The 24,243-nt window shown below is 42.1% G+C and overlaps 2 protein-coding genes across 2 annotated transcripts in view; both read right to left on the bottom strand.

Annotated features, from left to right (window-relative positions):
* Positions 1–276: 276 nt before the first annotated feature.
* Positions 277–1,917, bottom strand: LOC311003552 (tripartite motif-containing protein 16-like; the record flags this gene model as incomplete). The annotated part of the gene is made up of 1 exon (XM_083995319.1): positions 277–1,917. The coding sequence occupies one exon, from the start codon at positions 1,915–1,917 to the stop codon at positions 277–279; it is 1,641 nt and encodes a 546-aa protein (XP_083851445.1).
* Positions 1,918–11,059: 9,142 nt separating this feature from the next.
* Positions 11,060–24,243, bottom strand: part of LOC311003920 (LIM zinc-binding domain-containing Nebulette-like) — a 58,034-nt gene continuing 44,850 nt past the window's right edge. The window contains exons 3-4 of the mRNA XM_083995832.1: positions 18,199–18,283; positions 11,060–11,285 (exon numbers count right to left, since the gene is read on the bottom strand). Of these exons, the coding sequence (XP_083851958.1) occupies positions 11,109–11,285; positions 18,199–18,283 (262 nt within the window). The 3' untranslated portion in view covers positions 11,060–11,108. The remainder of the gene's footprint in view (positions 11,286–18,198; positions 18,284–24,243) is intronic.

Below are 24,243 nucleotides of genomic sequence, written 5' to 3'. Positions count from 1 at the left end.
AGTGACACAAACATCTGCCAAATGATTAATTAATATGATCAATAATCTTTGATAGACATTTTCCACATCCATGATGTAATCCACATGTTAAGTGCCAATAACAATAAAGTAATAAAGTTTCATCATCAAACAAAATAATCTAATCCAGAAGTAGAACATTAACCAACAAAACGAGAGAAATCCCAAGAAAAACCATCACTGTCTGTATCAATGCAGACAAACCTACACATACAGTCGACTGCAGCATCATGGATGAATCACACTAAACACTCCTGTTTACTTGAGCTCACACAACTCAGCTGTGGTTCCAGCAGAACCCCACAACCAGAATCCAGGATGTAGAGGCTGAGTGAAGGTGGTCTGGACTCTGTGGATCAGAGTCATGGTTTCAGTGACGCTGTAGAAAGACAGAGTACCTGCCCCGTGATCCAGGTACACTCCTATTCTGGAGGACTGAGGACCTGAGACGGAGGTATCGTTATCATTATGTATGAATGTATAACTACGACTGTAGCATCGTAATGCCCAGGATTTGTCATTTAATCCAAATACACATTCAGACCAGGTTCTCTGGATGTTCTTGTACGAAACTGCTATTAAAACGTTACCATTCCGCTTCACCTCCCAGTAACAACGTCCTGTCAGACCCTCTGTACTCAGGACCTGGCTACATCCAGTGAATCTGTCTGGATGATTTGGATATGGCTGATCCGCACTCATCTTAGTTACTTTTCTGTTCCTGTCACTCAATAACAAACGTGTGTGTGCTGTGTTTGAATCCAAAATGATTTGTTTTGAAAATCTCAAGAACTCAGATCTGGTCTGAGGTTCTCTCTGCAGCTGTAAAACTTCCAATATGAAAACACAGTCCTCATTGAGAACAGCCTGCAGTTTGTCTCTGGCCTCTGACACTGCTGCCGTCACTTGCTTAAAATCTGGTCGCTTGATGGTGGGTAACTGCGTTGCTTCACCCAGATGTGGCAGAGAGCGGTAGTTGTTTAGGAAATGGAGGTGGTCCTCTGTGATTGACAGCTGCTCCAGACCACAGTCTTTCCTCCTCAGCTCAGTGATCTCCTGCTGCAGCTTCTCCTCCAGCTCTTTGACTCGACTCACTTCAGTTTCCTGTTGAGATCTGATCTGCTGCTTCACCTCAGACCTTCTCTTCTCAATGAGTTGGATCAAGTGGGTGAAGGTCTTCTCACTGTTACTAACAGCTTCATCAGCAGAGAGATTGATGGCCTCCGCCTCCTGTTGAAGCACCTTTACATCTTTCTCTCTGTCCTGGATTCTTTGTTGGACCTTGTGACGACTCAGCCCGAGCTCCTTCTGTTTCTCAGCCCTTTCTGCTACAGCTGAGACTGTGTCGTGGCCTTTGTGTTCATCCATGGAGCAGAGATAACAGATACACTGCTGATCAGTACGGCAGAAAATCTTCATCACCTCATTATGGCGAGGGCAGATGTTCTCCAGAAGTTTTGAAGATGCTTCGACCAGCGTGTGTTTCTTCAGTGGAGCTATGTCGTAGTGAGGCTGAAGGTGCTGCTCACAGTAAGAGGCCATACACACCAGACAGGACTTGAAGGCTTTCAGCTTCCTCCCAGTGCAGAAGTCACAGGCCACGTCTCCAGGTTCAGCGTAGGAGGGATCAGGTGAAGCAGCTTTCAGTCCTATGTTCTTCAGTTCCTCCACTAACTCTGTAAACAAGGTGCTTTTCACCAGGGCTGGCCTCGGTGTGAAGCTCTGTCTGCACTGAGGGCAGCTCCATGTGTTCTTCTGATCATCTTCACCCCAGTAGATTTTAATACAGCTCATACAGTAGCTATGTCCACAGGGAATAGTCACCGGCTCCTTTAGAAGATCCAGACAGATGGAACAGCTCAGTTTGTCTCGATCCAGCTGAAACATTTGCTGCGCCATCTCTCCTCTAAAACCGTCGTCAAAGTCAAAAAGTTTCACTTCCTGTTTCCAGAGAAAAGCTGTTCTCTGAGCCACACAAGCTCTGACACGTCACTGGTTCCCACCCCTGTGTAAAGAGGAGGGTGTGTGAGAGGGGAGGGAACAGTGAACAGGCTGAACTCTGATAGCAGGAGGAGGAGGCGTCAGGCTGGTTTGTGTCAGGAAGAGGAGCAGTGAGTTAGAATATTTACTTTACTTTATTTGTTATTTGGATGGGACAGTGCACATTAATGGGCAAAAACATGTAAATGTGCCGGATTATAGCAAGATGCTAATTTAACACATTTCAATAACAGTACACATTACACATAATAATGTAGACAACACAACAGTATTTCAACTATGACAATACATACACAATAACATATTGACAAACACATTCCACAGGTAGGGGGACCATAATAGTTTTGTTCTCGGAGATAAAGTGCATAAGTGCTGGGTTAAAGTGACAAGTGCTAAAGTGCAAGAGTGCAAGAGTGCATAGGTACCAGGTTTTATTGCACGATGCCCTACAAGAACATTTATCTAAAGTGCCAGATAGTATTGCACAAGGCCCTAAAGTGCATATCAGTTCAAAGTGCCAGGTTGTGTTGGACAATGCCCATTACACCCAGTTGCACAAGCAGAAGTGTGCAGATATTGCACAAAATATAATACATAATTGTATTATGTAAGTAATACTAAAACCAAAATGACATTCACAAAAATATTGTGTACAATTAACTGAAAAGTAAAAACTCAAATGGTGCTCCGGCAGTTGTTATAGTATACAGGTTACAGGTGGTCGCATGTCTGGTTTAATATATTTAATATAGGATTTTTTCCTACATATTGTTATTCTGTCCGTTCACACTATTGTTAGTCAAATCTTTATACTTATTTTTGTTCCTCTCCGCCATTTTCTTACTGTATTAGTGTGAATGCTGAGTCAGCATTCACACTATTGTTATTCTGTTCGGCCATTTTCCGCCTTTTTCTGTATTTAACTAGTCCTTCATACTTTGTGCTATTTGAACAATTCATATATCAAAATATGCAGCTTATTCAGGACATTTATGCTATGACTTTTCTCTTTCATACTATTTATACTTTTAAAATATTTAACTTTTTCTGCAATTTTTCTCCCATAGGAAATGAATGGAAACAGTCTTCAAACTCTTCAAATCTGCTGCTTCTTTGAACCTCTAAAACTTCAGCATACTTTCTCCCACAGACTTCATTTGACTTTTAAACTGTAGACAAACTTTTAATCTATTCCCATATGACTCATCTTATTGATATCTTCCACAGTTTCAGATTTTTGGCAGTTTTAAAATCATTAAAAATTTCAACAAAATCCAACTTTATAATGGGTGTGTATTTTTTCTTATTTTATTATATTTTTTATTTTTCTAACTCGCGATTTCAAGAAAATGTTTTGCCCTACAAACATGTAATGCACATCACCACGTTCAGGAAGGTCTTCTGGCCCAGTTAGTCTTGACCACATTCTGATAAGAGGTACTGTTCTCTTTTTATAGGCTGTTGTTTGGGAGCTGCACCGAGCTCAAATCTCAATGCTCTGCTCTGTTCTGTGTAGTGCAGTTGGTCCAGCTGTAGTGGCCAGCTCGTTATCAACGTCTATAAATAGAACAGGTGCAGGTGCAGCCTGGCCGCTCGTTAAGATGTTTTTAAACACAGCCCCACATGTCCATAGGAAAGTAATTGAACTCTGACGTGTGTATCAAGTCAGTCACGCACAAACACAGGCATGCACACTCACACAGACAGACACACACAGACGCTCACACACAGTCACACATGCACGCATACACAAACAGACAAACACACAAACACAACACTGTGCCGCACAGTAAAATGTAAGCAGTTAAAGTCACCATGGCAACTTCTGAGGGCAGGCTGCCACACAGGTGTAATCAATCAGATCATTGGGGAGGAAGGAGTTTTGTGGCACTTATCAACTATTTTATTTTCTGCACATGTACACACAGACAGACAGAGAGACTGTCAGACTCACACACACACTCATACACAGGTTTTCAGCTCACATTCGCCAGCCTCTCAATGATTTTATACTTTTGATGTAAACATCTCCAACAATTTATCTTTTTCTCATGAATTTCAGTTTGTTCTCCTAATGGAGATCAGGATTTTGAGCTTCTTCATGACCTGAAGTTTAGCCTTTCCACCTCTAAATATAGTACTATTACAGGTGGAGCATAGGACATAGGACGCAGCTTTTAAAGCAACATTGCGGAGTTTCAGCTCAGTGCTTCCACCATCTGGTGGGAAAAACAAAACTTAACGAAAACGAAACTTATCAGCCAGCGCATCCAGCGTTTATTCCCATTAATAAACGACAGTATTTCCCACATGTTTGCAAGGAGACTGTGTGGCGGGTGGTCGGGGGTGGGGGGGATGCGGATGCGGCGGCGGCGGCGACGGCGACGACCGGAGGGGAACCGTAAGTTTCGCTTTTACCCACCACGTCTCTCTCTCGACGCAGAGGAGAGGGGGGGCGGTGTTTCGTACCCGTGCAGGGAAGTTACATAGTGCAGTTTCAGCCGACGCGACCCGGCTCAGGCTGCAGCGGCAGCACCATTCATCCTATTAACCATTTTTCTACCATTGCAGTGAGTCTGGAAACATTATTTTAAGGCCGAAAAACTCTGCAATGTTACTTTAACATGTGTCAAGTCTATCTATCTATCTATCTATCTATCTATCTATCTATCTATCTATCTATCTATCTATCTATCTATCTATCTATCTATCTATCTATCTATCTATCTATCTATCTATCTATCTTTTTTCTACCCCTCTCTCTCTATCTCTGTCTCTTTCTATCGATCCATCCCCCTCTGGCTTTCTTTCTTTCTACCCCTGTCTTTTTTCTTTCCCCTTATCTCTTTCTTTTTTACTTCTTTCTTCCTTACTACCCCTCTCCCTGTCCCTTTTATTCGTTTTTTCTTTCTTTCTTTCTTTCTTTCTTTCTTTCTTTCTTTCTTTCTTTCTTTCTTTCTTTCTTTCTCTCTCTTCAACTGTTACACATGCAATATTTCAACAGTTTCTTCTACCTTTTTTCTTTATCTTATTCAGCATTTCTTCAGCAATGGCGTTCAGCTGCTCTCAGCATTCACACGCATTTCCTGCTGGAAATGCTTCTTTTTCTAGTTTGATCTCTGTTTTTAGCCTTGTTGTAGTAGTAGCTCCTGAGATGCGCAAGATTTGCTGCAAGATGTTCTTCCGTGTGTACAGCCAATGGTTTCCAATGACGAATGAACATCTCGCAGCAAATCTCGTGCAGCCACTGGGAGCAACAAGGCTAAAAACAGAGATAAATATTTTTCTTTGTTTGATTCATAGTGTGTGTTTTGGACGATTCAAAAGTGAGCACAATCCACCGCCATTAATGAAAATCTGTTATCTGTAATGTAGTAATTCAGTTACAATTCAGTTACTTTTAGGGAAAAGTAAAGAGTAACCATAACTAATTACTTTTTAAAAAGTAGCGTGCCCAACACTGGTGTCATGTGTGTGGTTGTTACATAGAGAGTAAGTTGTTTTTGCCTTTATGACCTCTTTTTGACAAAGGGCCAAAGGTCTGATTCCAACCTATGGCCACGGAAACCTGGACTAGTCCTACATGGTACGTAGTCTACGAGGTGACCGTATGTTTGTTTTAATAGTGTGACACACTGGATCACCACTGACATAACCTACACTTAAGATGTGCAACACAATAGCTCAGTGATTTGACTGCAGGGACAAAGACAACTATGAATATCTGAGTGTCATTCTCAGTGTGTGATTGGTCACTTCTTCTTCCATGTCCCCTGACTGTAAAGAGCAGTGATTTTGCAGCATGAGGCTGAGAGGCAGCAGGGAGTCTGGCAGTGGCCTCAGTGTGTCAGATGGCTGAGGAGATAAACAGGACGCTGACCAGAGCAGATCTGACTGTTTCTGAGCCAAAAGATAATCTGCTCAGCACACACACTAGCAGATCACAGGTCAGTACAACAGCAACAAAACATAGGTACTACACCACTAAAAACACATTTTATAAACACGGGTCGACCTCAAATAACATCATGGACACAAGCTGCTGTGTCCATGGGGAAACTACTTTTACTGTGGGCATTCTGGGAAATGTAGGAAATTATTGAATAAAATCAAATCTAAACAGGTCAGGTAGACTAATGGTGTGTTCCAGTTGCACTGGGAACTCGGATTTTCTGAGTTCTCACTCGGAAATTTCATCTGGAACGCACACTGAAGTCAGATGTCCGACATGGAAAGTGGGACAAACCTCCAACCCCGACTTGACCACAATGTCATAAAAACCTCATCCAAAATGGCTGCGCCGTACATCAACAGTAGTGAAAGCTCCCGTAATGTATTATTTATTAGCACGTCTGCTTTCTTTTTGTGAAATTAAATTAGTGGTACATGTAGTAGCCTACTGTCCCAACGTCTATCTGTGGACATGGTACGGTATGGTTTAAATACCGTTCAATGCATTGTTTTCAACTAACAATGGCTAACAACAACAACAACAACAACAGGAGGCGTCCATGTTTTCCGACTTGTTCACCAACTTGTTTACTCACACTCGGTGTGACGTAATTCCCAGCTCTGACTTCCGACTTCTGAATTAGCTGGAACACACCATAAGACTGTAACTGTAATTACAGTCAGTGTAAACTGTAATTTCCCAGCTTGGGATCCATAAAGTGTATCTATCTATCTATCTATCTATCTATCTATCTATCTATCTATCTATCTATCTATCTATCTATCTATCTATCTATCTATCTATCTATCTATCTAAGACAAACTGATTTAAAAAATAACAGCTGCAAAGAATCTGATGTGAGTTTTTAGAGTCAGGACAGTGAGTCTACAGCAGCTACAGTTCTGCTACAACAGAAACAGAAAGTGATGCTGTTTGGTACAGCTGAATGCTCATTGACCAATTCATTCAAAATTCACAGGTCAGCTATAGACCTAATGTAGTTCTATGTTTACCATGACTTTTATAACTGAGTTACAGTCTCCCTTTTCTCCCATAAGCCACTTCCTTAATGTCAAGCCAACTAGAACATAGGCCTACAGTCATGGGGGAAGTCTGAAATCTGGATTTATGCTAACGTTGATGCTGATGTTTTGGCACATCTGCCCTTTTATTATTTCTTATCTTAGTGTATTTTTTCCTATTGTATATGTGTAACTCCTATGCAGCAATTCCCCTTGATCCAAGCTACATTTCTCCCAAGGGAGACCAAAAAAGTAAACTTGACTTGACTTCCACAGGTGCATTTCTCTGAGGAAAGAAGCAGCCCATATGTACATGCCCACATAAATAAGTGAGATAAATGAAAAACTGGGTGTGAAACTCATCTACTCTCACTTCCTCATTGAGAAATCTGGACCAGACTCTGTTCTTTGTTCACATCCTCTATATATAAAACACCATATGGATGTTAACAAGGTTTAACACTTAATTCTCATCATCTCTCATCATCTTTAATTACGGTAGTATGTTTTTGTTATTTCAGAGGTCTTCCTGGCACTGGAGGCACTTCCTGTCTACCCCGAGCTTAAGTATAAAAAGTCATGTTTTCAAAATAAAACCTGCGTAGTGAAGAAGCCTAATTACTGAGCAGCTGCATGTTTATGGATGCTCAGATGAGGTGGAAAACAGGAGCTGGGATTTTAAAGTTTCTACTTCAGTTCTGAATCTAGTTCCTGTGTTTAGTGTCTGGAACTATTTGTTCTAAGTGGGTAAGCAAACCGTAAGAAGGAGCTTAAAGGCCTTTGCTCTTTATTATTACTGCAACTTTTCCACCACGGCCAGCTCGTCTGATTTCCAGTCCTTTTGATTTTCCCTGCTCACACAAATCTGCTTGGAAACACACCAATAAAACATAAAAACACAGATCAATCCTCACTCATTCAGGCACCAACTAATTAATAAGGTCTTTAAACACGTCATGGGTTTAGTGGCCTGAATAACAGCAGAGTCCTGCCAGTTGAGTCTTGGCTGCGCCTCCCGCCTGCAGTCACCACCGTCTCACCCAGCATCACAGTAAACAAGCCTCTCTGGAGGATAAGAAACTCTCTCCTCTAAATTGGAAGACACAATTTTTAAAAGTGGTTAAAAAAAAAAAAAAAAAACTGCCTCACTGACCAGGAGTCCCCCACTCTCTCTCCCTCAGATCTTGTTAATGAATTCTGAGACAACAAAGCTTTTCCTGGGAGAAATCCCTGTGATCTCGTCCTGATGTGAACCAGCCTCACTGGCAGCTCGGCTCAGAGGAAATAACACTCTTCTCCACTTCAGGCCTCTCGGACTTTGCAAAACAGAATTCAAATATATATTTTTTTACTGATCTGAACCCATAGAAAACATTTTCTTAAAGGAGAAGTCCGGTCATTTTCTAAGTAACGCTCTACAGCTCTAGGTCCCCGAGAAAAAAAATCTGAGAAAGATTATTTGCAGGAGCTCTCCTCCTGCTAGCTGCGCTACACTGCAGTTAAACAGCAAAGTAATGGGGACAGTTCTTCTAAGCGTGGGCTGTGATCACTTTTAACCCATCCACAGCCCTGGTAGAAAAGGTTTCCACTCTTAAAGGAGAATTCTGGTCATTTTCTAAATAACGCTCTACAGCTCTAGGTCCCGAGTGCGACCATAGGAAAAAATCTGAGAAAAATATGTGCAGACCGGACCTAGCTCTCCTCCTGCTAGCTGCACTAACTGCAGTTAAACAGCAAAGTAATGGGAGCAGTTCTTCTAACCACGACTTTGGCCTCTATATAATGCTCTGAATATCATTACAAATGCTTTGCAACATCCACCAGTTCCTAACCATACAACACTGAGTGTGCATAACTCTGTTAATATGAGAGAGCAGTGTAACGTGTGTTTTTATCACGTAGCTCTGTTTACTCTAGCTTCCAGGGTAGACCTTACGAGTCGACTGTCGAGCTCAAGACTGTTTCCATCAACAAAGACAGAAATGTGAGGAAAACATGGATTTAGGAGGAAAAAATGATTTTAGGTGGGGCAAAATGCAGTTATATATTGATGCTTATCAATCAGACCTGTGTTATGCATACTCAGTGTTGAATGGTTAGAGGAACTGCCCCCATTACTTCACTGTTTAACTGCAGTGTAGTGCAGCTAGCAGGAGGAGAGCTAGGTCCGGTCTGCACAGATTTTTCTCAGAGTTATTCCTATGGTCGCACTCAGGGACCTAGAGCTGTAGAATGTTACTTAGAAAATGACCAGAATTCTCCTTTAAGAGCAGAAACCTTTTCTACCTGGGCTGTGGATGGGTTAAAAGTGTACAGCCCTCTTGAAGTTCATTTGAACTGAATATTCATGTGTGCTGATAAAATGTGGGTACAATGTTTATGTTGTTATGTTGTGTTTCTTCTTCAGATGTCTCCCTCCTACTCCACCTCTTCTCTCCGAGGCTGTAGCAATACTCGACCTTCCTCACATCTCCGTCCTCGCCCCTCCTCTGCTTTCAGAGGTCAGCCTTGAGAAGAGCTGCGCAATAAAATAAAAATGTGTGGGCCGTTTGGATGTCAGACTATTTGAGAGCGAGGTGATGTGTATGTGCAATTGTGCATGTGCATGTGTGTGTGTTTGTGTGTTAATTAATGGCAGGCAAATGAGGAGAGGGAATCTGTGGCGTATTAACGTGGCAGAATAATGCGATCATCCGGTCAGGTAAACAGAGAGGATGACGGATGAAACGGAGGGAAACAATACAGCAGAAGGAGCAGCTTCACAATGGCTCACTGTTTTCTCTGCATCTATTTATTCACCATCATTTTGGATGTGAAAATACTGAAAAGGGGAAAAAGGCAAAAACCTGTGGGGGCCAGATGCATAAATGATGCATACTGTAAAACAGCATGCTTATAAACTGTTATTTATCAACACATTTGACTATTTCAACAATTTTCCAAAGCTCCAAGTTATTGTGAAGTTAAAATTTCCGTATTTAACACAGAATAAGACCAGACATTTGTTTACAAATAACAAATTTATATTCCATAAAGTGGAATAACTGTGTTTGAGCTCAGAGTTTCCTGTTTAATGTCATTATAATTTATTCTGAGTGCTTCTGTGAACTGTTTCATATTACTGTCATATTTACTGATATTTACACAGTGTTGCATCCTGTCTGAGCCTCATTAACGCGCCTTTAGATCAGTAAATTCAGATTAAAACACTGTGTTTTTATACAAACTGATGGATTAATGGAGCATCTTCACTCATGGGCAGTTCATTTTATTTTACAGTAATTCACTGTATCTGGCCCCCTGACGAAGGACAACACATCAGACACAATGAAACACTACCTTAGCATCATCTGCTGAGGGTCACCAGGTCATCGGGACACACATGGGTGGAGCACCTGCACGCATTCACGCACACACACACACTCACATACACACACCATCAATGTGAACATTTTATAGGTCATAAACAGCCTCCGCTACACTTGTCGCCTTGACATCTGCACCTAAAATGATCATTATTCCAGCAGGCTAAACATAAACGTACACTGCAAAATACGCTGGTAACCATAGCAACAGCACTGATGCTTCAGGCTCCATTGGTAAAAAATAACCTAATAACAGTTCAAAGTCCCACCTTCTTTATATGTGGGAGGTTAGCCTACTGCATTAAAACCATAACGGACTTGTGATGTGGTGAAGAGGAGAGTTCCCTCAGCAGGATCATCTCCCTCCTTCGTCTTCTCTTTCTATTGCTTTTCAAAAATGTGAATGTCATGCATTTTAGTTAAATAACTGAAATAAGCTCGAGCTTATCTGCAATTCAAGAAAGAAAACTGGTCACTTACACTGATGTAGAAGATGATCTTCTTCAGACGGCTGATGTCAGCATCACTGGAGGCTCCATGGTGAAGATACTGTGTGTGTGTGTGTGTGTGTGTGTGTGTGTGTGTGTGTGTGTGTGTGTGTGTGTGTGTGTGTGTGTGTGTGTGTGTGTGTGTGTGTGTGTGTGTGTGTGTGTGTGTGTGTGTGTGTGTGTGTGTCTGTGTGTGTGCGTGCACTCACTGACCAAAGTTAACCCCATCACACATTCATTGACTCCACATCACAACACACATTCACATGTCAAACGCCAGGACAAACAGGAAAATGGTGATAAGTGTGTGTGTGTGTGTGTGTATACGTACGTTACTGATCTGCTCCTGAGTCCTTCTGAGTCTTTGCATCTCTGGAGTGTCGGACACGATGCTGAACCCTCGTCCTTTACTCTCCTCAAAATCCTTCTTATACTTCACCTGCAGGAGAGAAACGCCCAATTTTAAAGGTACATTGTGTAGGAATTACTCCCATCTAGTGTTGCGGTTGTATATCGCAAGAAACTCAATCGTATTTTTCATGCTGCATTCACATGAAATTGGGCAGACGGACGACAGCCGCTGCACGTAATGGCATAAACAAGCCTCTATGTAAACAAGTGGTCCGTCAGCACGAGGCAAAACAATACACGTGACAATATGTTGTCATGGCGATGTTGTATTGTTTACCTGACCCACGTTTTACCGTCTTTCTCTGGACTTCTGTGACTAAAATGACATCTGGTTTGTTAGCGACGGCCGTCTGCCCGACTGCAGGTGAATGCAGCATCAGTGTAACGCTCCATTCCTCCTCACTGCGTTACCGCGGTGACTTTTCACAGACGCCACCTCCACCTGAGCCGACAGCTCCGGTGTCTCCGCTGAGTTTCCGTGGTTTCCTACCGTCACGCTGCCACTGAACGTAAAAACATGGAGACACCACATGGCAGCAGCACCGAGCTTACCCGCTCCATGGAGATATGAATGATATGAACGGCTCATTCGGAGCTGAAAGGAACACTTCACTTTGTTGATGGGGGGGATTACTGATTAATGAAAAACAGACTTTTGAACCAAATAATCAATTTTCGTGAATAGATAACAGGAGAAGTTACACAATGTCCCTTTAAAGGAACATTCCCTCAAAAATCAGAGGAACTACTTGTTGTGAAATTCACCAGAAATATTCAGTGTGTCATGGTAGGAGGTTCAGATCGTCTCCTGCTCGTCAGATTGTTTCACAAGTGTGATTTAGACAAACTGCAGTAACTCTGGTCACATGCTGATTTCATGCAGAGGTGACTTGAGTCAGTTTTATAGTCTCATGTGTTGTGTGTGGTTTTGCTGTGACAACAATGCTCAGATTTCCAGCTGATTTATTATGTTTATTGGAGCAACACACAATCATTTGACAGGAAGCAGTACAGTAGAGGAACTGAAAAGACAGTTGTAGCATTAAACTGCGGGATTGAACCGTAACAGCTGCTGGCTAAATCATCAAGGTCACTGACACTTGTAATTAATTATCTTTGCTGAATTCACCACTTGTATAAGGCTGATGAGAGTGATTGTTTTTATCATTATTTTATTGTTAATCTATGTTGGCTATTTATGCTGTTTTCTTACTATTATTTATAGCCTATCGCTACTGGACTGTATTTATGTTGTGCAGCACTTTGGGCAACTGAGGTTGTTTTTAATTGTGCTATATACATAACATTTGAGTTGAGTTGAGGGATGAGTCTGTGTCTCTCCCCTGCTAGATTCAGACTTTAGACTTGATTTGTCCCAATGGGGGAATTCTTCTCACAGCACCGTCTCCATCACAGACAATGCCCACCACGGAACAGAACATACAAACAGAACGGTGTGCACACTATAGTCAAGTCACTATACCCACTTTGAAAAACTCTTTCATATAGCTGCAGTTCAACCAAAGTTGAGGTGCAAAGCTTATCTTACATCATTTGAATAATTGGAAAATGATCATGGAACAGCTGTGGGTTTCTAGCTCTCTGTTGACAACCACTGACTGAAATACAAAAAAAAAAGATGTTTGTCTGATAAAGCCTGTCTGTACAAGACAACAAGGACTGAATACTGCCGAAACAACAATTGTTGTTTCATATAAAATACTGTCATCATGTGTTCTGAGACTGATTCAGTTTGACCCCACATACCACAAACCAGAAGGTTACATTTTAGCCCAGCTTCACCTAGTGGTCTTTCATGCACTGATTAGCCAAACCTGGTTAAAAATGTGGCCTCTTTGTTTAACCTTGATTGGAGCTGTTTGAACTGGCTTCTAGTCCCCACTCTGGGCGTTCAGCGAGGCCTTTTGTTCAGGGCCGCTGTGACAGCAGGGATAACGCTTGTGGTATGAGGAGACCAATTATTCTGGAAGCTGTGGTGGTTATGTGTACATAGGGTTGCAAAGGGGCGGAAACTTTCCAGTAAATTTCCAGAAACTTTCCATGGGAAATTAAGCTAGGGAATTTTGGAAATATTCCAAATTGGAAACTTTCCATGGGAATAATGGGAATTTACGGGAATTTACAGGAATTAACTGGAAATTGGGGGTAATTTTTTACATATATATTTGGGGGATTTTTATTGCCTTTAATTGATAGCACAGTCGCGAGAGAGACAGGAAATGGAAGGGGGAATGACATGCAGGAAAGGGCTGCCCGATGCGGGATTCGAACCAGGGCCGCCTGCAGTGAGGACTGTAGCCTCAACATGGGGTGGCATCTCTAGCAAGTGACTCACCACCCCCCCAATCAAAAAGTAAAATGACCCTCAAAAGTGTGGCATCCAGGGTTGGTGATGATGGATGGAGGAATGCTCAAGGGTATGGAGGAATGCTCAAGGGTATTAAATCTGGTTGTTTTAGTCAAGATTATGCTACAATATATTTTCCCCAACTATATTTAAGTTCCCTGTTAAAGGCCAACCTTCAATTTTGTAAATTTCGGATTTATTCCCGTTTATTCCCATATATTCACGTTAATTCCCATGGAACGTTTCCAACTTTGAAAACCCTATGTGTACCTTATGTGTACATCACTGCTACCTTCAGCTATTGGCTCAAACATACTATACGGTCTCACTCCTGTCATTTTCATCAACAACTTCCTCCATCTCATCCCCAACCGACTCTTCCACAGTATGAGGTGGGCAGGTGGAGGTGAAGGTGATGGGGAGAAGTCCACGCTATTGGCTACTGTAGATGTCAGACCAGTGTCTACACCAACAGGCCAGAACGTTCTGTAGAGATTAGAGGTTGTTACCTGCCTCATGAACTTTAAAACCAGGCTTTACGTCACGGTGCCGATACATGACGAACGTGCCCACGCAGCAGAAATAATTACAGCGCTCAGCATCCAGACAATCGGCTTCTCACAGTGTGAAAAGAACTTTAGCTACTCTATAATTTCTCTCTCATACACGCTGAACAGATATAACACACCACCTCTCACCTTTCTTCACTAGTCAGGGTCCTTTTTAGATTATTTTAAAGGGATAGTTCAACATTTTGGCAAATTCGCCTTTTCCCATAATCCCTGTAGCCATAGGGGTAGGTAGGTTAATTACCTTTAATTGTCGGTGCAAAGTGTTTTTAGATCCGCAGGGCAGAGACGCGAGCTGCTGATCTAATGCAACAGAGGCAAATGGTACTTTCGCCTTTCCCTCATCAAACTCATCAAATACATAAATAATCATGTATAATTATGTAACATTACGGCACATGAAGCAAATACTCGGAACTACTTGCGTTTTTGAAATCACTCCGCCCAGCAGCCATGTCCGGAAAGTTCTGGTTACGCATTTGCCTTGAAAACAACTCTGTCACGTAACGTTACATGATTATTTCATAGCATGGTGAATGTGCAGGTCACAACTTGTCCACAAGAGCGTTTTGGAGTTGTTGGATTGTGTATTTGATGAGTTTGATGAGGGAAAGGCAAAAGTACCATGCACCTCCATTATGTTGGCTGACCAGCTCATGTCTCTGCCCCGCCGATCTAAAAACATCTTGCACTGACAATTAAATGTAATGAACCTACTGCTAAGACTATAGGGATTATGGCAATAGGTGAATTTGTCAAAATGTTGAACTATCCCTTTAAATCAATACAGGATTAACCTCAGTGATCACTGGTTATTGGTTCATTACAAGTATGCCTGACTAGTGACTATTTCACCTCAGTAACCAACGTCTTAACTACATCCATATTGATAAAATGATCCTGACTGATATAAACATGGTTAGAATTGAAACCAAACTCTTCGGTCGCCGGCTTCCTGATCACAGACTTGTGGAATGAGACAGAAGCTGCTCATCACTGCTGCTTCCACTGTCAAACAGCAGCCGAGCGGCCGGCGGTCATCTCTGACCTTCAGAGGAAACACTGCACCTCATTTATCTTTCAGATCGTCCTGCTGGTGTCTATCAGTCATCAGTAACAGCCCATTAGCCCTCACAACACAGTTACATAAGGCTGCAAACTGCAGATGTATGACTCAGACAGTTTGTGTGTGTGTGCTCTGGTATTCTCTCACAGTGATTGTCCTCGTTCTCACCACAAAACAGATTAAATCCCCATTCATCAGCCGCGAGCGTCCTGCTGAGCTAATATGACAAGCTAACAAGCTCAGCTGGAAACACACTTACACCTAGAGAGGGTGGGAAGAAGCACCAATCAAGCCACATCTCCCTTTTTTTTGTTTGGTGTTATGCAGTGAACCAGAGTCACTATAGTAACTTCTACTGGTGTAGTCAGTGGAGGAGGAGGTGGGAGATGATGGGCAGGTGATAATCAGGTGATGCTCAAAGGGATAGTTCAACATTTTGGCAAATTGGCCCATTGCCATAATCGCTATAGTCATAGCAGTAGGTTCATTACCTTTAATTGTTGGTGTAAGCTATTTTTAGAACGGCGGAGCGGCAGGCTGCTCAGAGCTACGCTATGGAGGCTAATGGGATTTCTTGGTTTCCCTCATCAAACTCATCAAATCCTAAAATTCCAAAACGCTTTTGTGGACAAGTTGTGACCTGCACATTCACCACGCTATGAGATAATAATGGAACGTTACGAGACTGAGCCGTTTTCGAGGTAAATACAGAGTCTGCTTGCTGAAAAACTGTCCCTGAATGCAACGCGCATCAGCTGTTTTGCATGAATTTACCTCTAAAACAACTCTGTCTGGTAACGTGATGTTATTATCTCAAAGCGTGGTGAATGTGCAGGTCACAACTTGTCCACGACAGCGTTTTGGAGTTGTTGGATTCCTATTTGATGAGTTTGATGAGGGAAACCAAGAAATCCCATGAGCCTCCATAGCGTAGCTCTGAGCAGCTCTGCTCCGCCGTTCTAAAAATAGCTTGCACCGACAAATAAAGGTAACGAACCTACTGCTCTGACTATAGGGATTATGACGATGGGCCAATTTGCCAAAATGTTGAACTATCCCTTTAAACAACGTCCGAAGTATGAGTGGGTTGTTCCCAAAGTAAGAAAGAACAGAAGAAAGAAAGAAAGAAAGAAAGAAAGAAAGAAAGAAAGAAAGAAAGAAAGAAAGAAAGAAAGAAAGAAAGAAAGAAAGAAAGAAAGAAAGAAAGAAACTTGACTGAGACAGAAACAGAACAAATGAAAGTGTAAATCTCTGCCCTATAAATGACAAACTGCTAATAAATGGATCTTTATGAGGTCAAAGCAGGATCTCACACATAGGCTACACAAACACACACACACGTGGCATGACAAACAGCACGTTCCCTATTGCAGACTGCTGAGTGGACATCTGTCCTATTGTACTGTCAGACACACACACACAGCATGAGGACATATGGCAGAGAAGTGGAGCTGGTAGATGCTCTCCTATGTCCTGCTCCTACCCTTCTCTTCTGTTTGTGTGTCAGTAAATCAGCAGAGTGAAGCAGAGCAGGGAGAGCGACGCTACTGAGCAGTGGTACATCACAATATACTGTATGTGACATGGGCAGCTGCTTCAGACCACATGTTGGTGGGACAAGTCTCAGCTTTTCACAGGTTTACATCAATACACAGTCAGACAGTGGGTCTCATTCATTCGTGAGCAGCACGACTTTGTGTGTAAACTGTGTACAGACGGAAATTTACTCCGACTTCCCCATTCATCAGTCTTTTAGTAGCGTCGATCTTTTGGTAGCTACTTACAAAATCTACACCTGCTCCTGACTGCACATAAATATCGCTTGTCCATGTTGGAAATTACAATTTTAATTCATATAGCTCTCTGTTATGTACAGTCACACCACTGCTAACAGAAGAGAATAAAATGTTTTTCTTAAAGGTATAATGTGTAGGAATTCCCCCCATCTAGCGGTGCGGTTGCATATCTGAACGTATTCTTGATGTTGCATTCACGTGAAATCGGGCAGACGTCAGACAGACAACAGACGCTGCATGTAACAGGATAAACAAGCGTCTATGTAAACAAGTGGTCCGCCAGCACGCGGCAAAACAATACAGGCGTGACAATATGTTGTCATGGTGATGTAGTATTGTTTACCTGACCCACGTTTTACCGTCTTTCTCTGGTGGAGTAAATGACATCCGGTTGGTTTGCCGACGGCCGTCTGCCTGACTGCACCTGAATGCAACATCAGTGCCTCCGTCCTTCCTCACACTACACAGTGGTGACAGTTTTAACAGGCCGAGCCCACAGCTCCGCTGAGTTTCTATGGTTACCTACGGTCACGCTGCCACTCAACGTAAATAATGGCGATGCAACATGGCCGCCTCGGTTCGGTGCGTCGCCCACTTATATATTTGTAACGACTTGTAACAACTCATTCTAAGGTACCAGAAAGCTTTCATTTGTATGCTGGTGTGATTCCACTTAAGTGAAATACGTATTTATGAAAGACATATTTGATTTTTGCTGATAAAAAGCCAAATAAGTTACATACTGGGGCTTTAACTCCACTAGACCCAAAATGACTTTGAACCGCGATCTCTCTCTTTTTCTCTGTCTCCCTCTTTCCTTGTTTGCATCATGATTGCAGGTGGACAGGATGCACCTACCTCCTTATATATACACCGACTTTTATGCGTCATCAACATTTTTTTTGAAATCCAAAGTGTTCTTTTATTTTTTGAATTTTCTGCCTTTACACTGAGAAAACCTGCTCATTGTGCTGTGTTTGAGAAGAAAACTCGAGAACGAAAGAGATAAACTCAAGAGAACACACTGACATGATCAGAGCAGGTGTGTGTGTGTGTGTGTGTGTGTGTGTGTGTGTGTGTGTGTGTGTGTGTGTGTGTGTGTGTGTGTGTGTGTGTGTGTGTGTGTGTGTGTGTGTGTGTACCTGGCTCTGTAGCTCACTCTGCTGTCTCAGTCTCAGGTTCTCTGGTGTGTCGGCCACGATGGTGAACGATGTCTTGGGGTAATGTCTGAAAAAGAAAGAGCAGCTTTTAGTTAACTTTTCTGCAACACAGAAACAGCAAAGGTTGAAGAGAGTCACCAACTGTTATTCATGTATGTATTACTGCTTATGTCTCAGGAAACAGTAAAAGGTAAAAGGTCTTGTACACATGTGAAGCCACAACATCACTGGCCGAGGACTTGACCAACAGAAAACAGAGCTGGACGGATGCTGGGAAATCCATCACTAACTGGTCCCAAACACAGGTCTGAACAGACTGTGACAGAATGTGGACAAATAAAGACTGGTCGTGCTCATGTTTCCTGCTCTTGTCCCACAATTCAATCTGTCAGGAAAGACGCAACAACAATTCACTTTATGCACAGCTACACTACTTCCTGAAATAAGCCAGCTCGTTTAATTCCTGTCCTACATTATTGGACCAATTGATTAATCCAGGTGTGTCTGACCACTGTGACTACTCAGACACACCTGGATTAATCAATTGGTCCAATAATGTAAGACAGGAATTAAACGAGCTGGCTTATTTCAGGAAGTAGTGTAGCTGTGCATAAAGTGAGTTGTCTGCACAGCCCAGAGTTTTTGCTCTATTCTTTATTTGGAGTTAGGCAGAATGGCTTGATTGACAGATCGTTCTCTGACCTTGTGTCTGCTTGTTCTTTTACTTTTTTATCTCTTCTTATCTTCTCTTTTGTCTTAATGTCCTTAATGAATAATAACAGAGGGTACCAGAGGACATCAAAACCGAAAACTGAAACCTACAGAACAAAAGACTGGCCACATTAAATATAACAACTATTTCCACCAACAAAGAGATTTTCCAGTCCCAGAGGAAGTGAACCCAGAGGAACACACTGTCCAACAGAGATGAGTGTCACCACCCTGTGAATGAAACCAAGACAGAGGTGGACGTTTCACACACCAGTTTGCTTTGCCAATTTATGATGCAGCATCTGTGGAGGAGGGGAAGGGATGGAAGATAAAGGCGTATACTGATGGAACTGTGGACAGAGAGAGGAGGACAACAGGGACGGTAAACTGTGGTGCTGAAAAAGAGGAGAAAGGAGAATAAGAAGTGTTACCAATACATTGTATTAGTAACACTACATTGTAGTATGTTACCCCTCTATTTACGTAAAATGGTTCAGTCCTTCTACTGGATCAGCTACAGAGAGCAGCGAGTAGCATAGGTAAGGAGATGGAGACAGCAGGTGGTCCAATTAAAAAATATGCCTCAAAAATCAGGAAGTCAAAAAAGAAAAGAAAGAAAGAAAGAAAGAAAGAAAGAAAGAAAGAAAGAAAGAAAGAAAGAAAGAAAGAAAGAAAGAAAGAAAGAAAGAAAGAAAGAAAGAAAGAAAGAAAGAAAGAAAGAAAGAAGCAAAGACAGTATGTCTCCCAGTTTTCCAAAAAGAAAGGTAGGTTGGTTGGTGGTTTATCATCCATGAATTAATGGTGAAAAGTTCTGGAACATTTGCCTGTTAACATCTAAAGTTCCATTTAAACCATAAGATTAAAAATAAAATATTACTTTATTATTCCACACAGTGAAATTAATTTGTCTGTCAGCTCATCTAGATCTCATAAGGTGATATACGGCGAGCACCTGTCATGTTGTTCTTTTCACAAATACAGGAATGATAGTCAAAATCATCATTAAAATGTAGTTTGATGTAAAACAACATAGTGGGCCCAATAAGATTCCTTTTAATGGGGCCCAAAATCCCTGGTGGCGCCCCCTGACTGTAAACCTGAACTGGATCATTAGATAAGTCTAAATCACCAGACTATCAACACCAGCTGGAAAAGACCACAACAGGCCAGGCCAACATGTGCATCCTAACAGAATGTCAGGATTGATCAGTCCTCTTGTTGACCACTATACACAATGTAAAGACCAAAGACAGAGGACAAATGCACTCAGGGTCTTTGTGGAAGAGCAGAACAGAAACGAAATGCAGCACAGACTAATAGCCTATCCGATGCAAGATATACTAAAATAAAACAACAACAACAAAAACTCCCATCTCCAACTTGTGGAGTTCATGTTCAAGTTTCTCTGCTCACATTTTCCAAACACTTCTGCAACATTTTCATGCACTGTTGATCTTAGACACTCTCTTGATCTGCCTCTGACAACACTTTGTAAATCACTCATGACCTTTCTGTTCCTCTGTGCTCGGTCCACTTTTACAATAAAGACTGTGGCCTGAAATGTCAGAGCCCTTTCCATGCTGAGAATAACCTCCCCGGAGTTAATGACCCACCAGGTCCATGACATCAGCAGAAACAATGATCCATTCAGAGGTCTAAAATTAAAAAAAAAAAAGAAAAGCTCCACCCTGCTATAACTCTCATTATCTAACTTGACCTTTTGGTCTCTTGTTAATGGTCTGAAAATATACATTTGGTCTCTGTGTGCTGTGTAAAAACAGCATCAGTCAGTCTGGATTCAGAGCCTTTGTCTGCAGAACCACACAGCATGAAGGACAATGGAGCTGCTGCTGGATCCCAGAGACTAAAGTTCCATGTGGGTGGATGGGAGACGGAGGTGGGAAACACTCCCACACCCCCACCTCCAAGATTGATTGAATTTATTTATTTAAAACAGGGACAATGCACACAAAAAAAACATTAATCTTGTAAAACAAGAAGAGATGCTTTGAGCCAGGTTATAGCAACAATTGCTAATTTCCGCCTGTACTACCTTAAGACTGTATGGGACCTATTGGGACCTATGGAGTAATGAGCAACACTTCCTGTGGCTTTATATTCGGCTTCTTTGGATTTCCATAATTCCCCTCAGGTCACCTTAAAAACCGGTGACTGCCTGACTCACACCGAAAACTGCCGCCCATCCTAATCGCTCACTTATACTGTAGAGCTGCCTTTGTAGCTGTGATGCAGAGTGGGCAGATGAAAAGAAACAACATGAAAAAGGATAGCGAACAAAGGAGGAAGTGAAAGGTAGCGGGAGACGCATGAGTCATTTAAGGATCCGGAGAGAAAAGTCAAATTGAGACGAGTGTCAAACAGAAAGATCGTGTTAGCAAAAGGAACAATGCGCCGTAACCGACGCAGGATAAAACACACTGAGCACAAATTACAGCTTAACACCAACACCTCCGACAGTCACAATAAACACCTTGAGCCTGACTCATCATACATAATACACTAATGTCCTGAGCCTGAACATCACACAAACCAAACTCCCTGAGCCTTTTAAAGGTGAACTATGCAAGTCCAGTCGCTTTTCCTCTGTTTTGCTAACCCTCCTCCCAGCCATGTGCTTTTGTTTTCAACGAAGTTGCCGAGAGCAATCAATAGAAAGTAGATAACGTTGTTCATCATACATATAATGATGTGTATATTTGTGTAGTCTTATCTGTCATAAACAAGAGATTATGTGTTGGGGTGCGAGTCGGAGGCTCTGATCTTACAAGGTTGGTTTTCAGCCAAGAGACGCTAGGTGGAAGGAGAGCCTCCATTCTCCCTGGAACTAGTTACAAGTCATTTATTTAACCATCACAATTACCCCAAAGCTGTATAATTTAGGTACACAAGGAGCATAGTTAATCTTAAATCCTGCTTAGTTTCTCTTTAAAGGAGACATATTATGGAAATATCACTTTTTGAAGGCTCTTTAACATATAATTGTGTGTGTGGCTTTCCTTCCGGCCCCCAAAATGTGAGGATTGACTTTAAATAAATCTGTAATTTGCAGGCTCCCTAGGTTGAAATCCATGTGGTTTTATGAGCTGTTCCCTCATTACTCTTCCAATGATGTCATTAGTTTTTGAATTTGCATAACACCACCCCTACCTGGGACCAGTAGAAGGGGTGGGGCAAGCAGTGGTTCATTTGCATTTAAAGGGACAGACACTGAAACCAGCCGTTCTGAACAGGGCTGTTTAGAGAGGATGAAAAGAGCTGTGATGTTTGATCCTTGGGGGATTTTGACCAAAGCATGTCACAGACATGTCTTTAAGACACCTGGGAACTATTTTAATTTGTGGAAAAGGGGGATAATATGTCTCCTTTAATACTGGAACATGTGATTTTGGCAACATATACATATAATTACCACAACACCCATCACTTGAACTCACTTTACAGGGAACATGTTTTGCCCTTCACTGAGCTATATTCAAACAAATAAACACCACCAAAACTCATAAAGGCCACAGTGATTGTTCCTTCTCTGCCTATTTTCATATGAGCTTCAACACAACAGGCCAGTGGTCAGCACCTGGTGGCCCAAGGGCAAACTGGCCTACAGGCAAGGATATCTGACTTAGCTGCCTTTAAAATCTTACCATAGCTCACTGAAGGTCCCATGTTTTCATCATCATAACAATTCCCCCCCCCCCCCCCCCCCCAACCTCTCAGACCTCACTGCACGCAGAGCTCACACCATCGCACTTGACCCCAGTCACCCCCTTAACCCATATTTAATACTCCTTCCATCAAACCACCGCTACAGGTCGCCTGTCTAACAGAAAGTCAGGTTCAGCAAAGGTTCAGTGAAAATGTTGTAATGTGTTTGAAAGCATTTCAATCAGTGTGTGTGTGGACATACATTTGTCGCGACAGGGTTGTTTTGTATTTATGCTCCAACTCTGTCCGGTATCTATGATTTGAGAGTGTTTCTACAGTTTGTACAGAATGTGAAAACAATTTCCGCATCTAATCTAATCCAATCTAATCTAATCTGATCTGATCAGATCCAATGTTTAGTTATAATGTTCAATGTTGTCAATACTGAGAGCAAATGATGGTCACTCACAAACACACTCATCATAGGTATGTCACTGGAAAAGCTGTTACCCACAGAATCACTTCCGTCTTAATGATTTTCCTCCACCATAAAAGCAGTTTTTACAGGAATGCTTTTTTTTTCAAGTTTCTGTGTGCTTTTATTCTGAAATTTCAAACAGGTGACAAAAGACTGTGTTGCTTGCTTACCAGACCTCTGGTCTGGGACATAGAAGGTGCGATAAGAAAAAAGTATCACCAGTCCAGCAGTGTGAACAGTTACAGAGTGAATTCCATTTAATTCCACTATATTTTAAATTAGTCTCTGATTATATTCTGGCCGCCATCCAATAATAAGGGAAAAAGCCTTTACTGTACATGTACAGTGCTGGATGTGTCAATGATGAAGGTGTGAAGACAGGAACGAGTGACTTGTGGTGTGTGTGGGATTGTTGTGTTGGTTTTTAATTTAGCACACCTGTGGCTGCACACACACATTTTTTGAGCATGAAGATGATAAATGATGGTGATAGAATCCAGGGTGGTGGTAGTGTTGTGTAGCGGCTGCTGATGTCTGTGATCTTTGAACACATTAGAGAAAATGGAGGAGCTGTTAACAGAATCTACTCTTTCTGAGCTGTTTTCCTCCGAGGTGGCTGATTCATAGAGCTTGTGTGTGTGTGTGTGTGTGTGTGTGTGTGTGTGTGTGTGTGTGTGTGTGTGTGTGTGTGTGTGTGTGTGTGTGTGTGTGTGTGTGTGTGTGTGTGTGTGTGTGTGTGTGTGTGTGTGTGTGTGTGTGTGTGTCTGAATCATCGCTGCCAGCAGCATATTCAGCGGCACAGTTTGACCACTCCACTGAACTGTCCTTCACACCTCTCTTCCTCCCACTTCGCTTCTTTCTTCCTCCCACTCTCATCCACTCTCTCTCTCTCTCTTCACCCACACACACACACTACATCACTCTCTCACACACTCTCTCTCTCCTCTACTGTACAGTCAGTCAGTATTTAAAGGGATGCTGCTCTTTTCCTGTAGCACAGAACCCACGCAGGATGTTTCTCTCTAGCAGCAGGTAAACCTGTCTCTGTATAATTACAAAAGAGATGAATGTGGCAGCAAGAACATAAAACACCAAATTATCACAGAATAATCTCTCCACAAAACCTTCTCTCCACTCAGCAGTTCTCTCACCAGGCTGTGTGTGTGTGTGTGTTA

This window comes from Trachurus trachurus (genome assembly GCF_905171665.1).
Source record: "Trachurus trachurus genome assembly, chromosome: 20".
Lineage (NCBI taxonomy): Eukaryota > Metazoa > Chordata > Actinopteri > Carangiformes > Carangidae > Trachurus > Trachurus trachurus.
The sequence above is the reverse complement of the archived record's forward strand: the minus strand, read 5'-3'. Positions and strand labels throughout refer to the sequence as shown.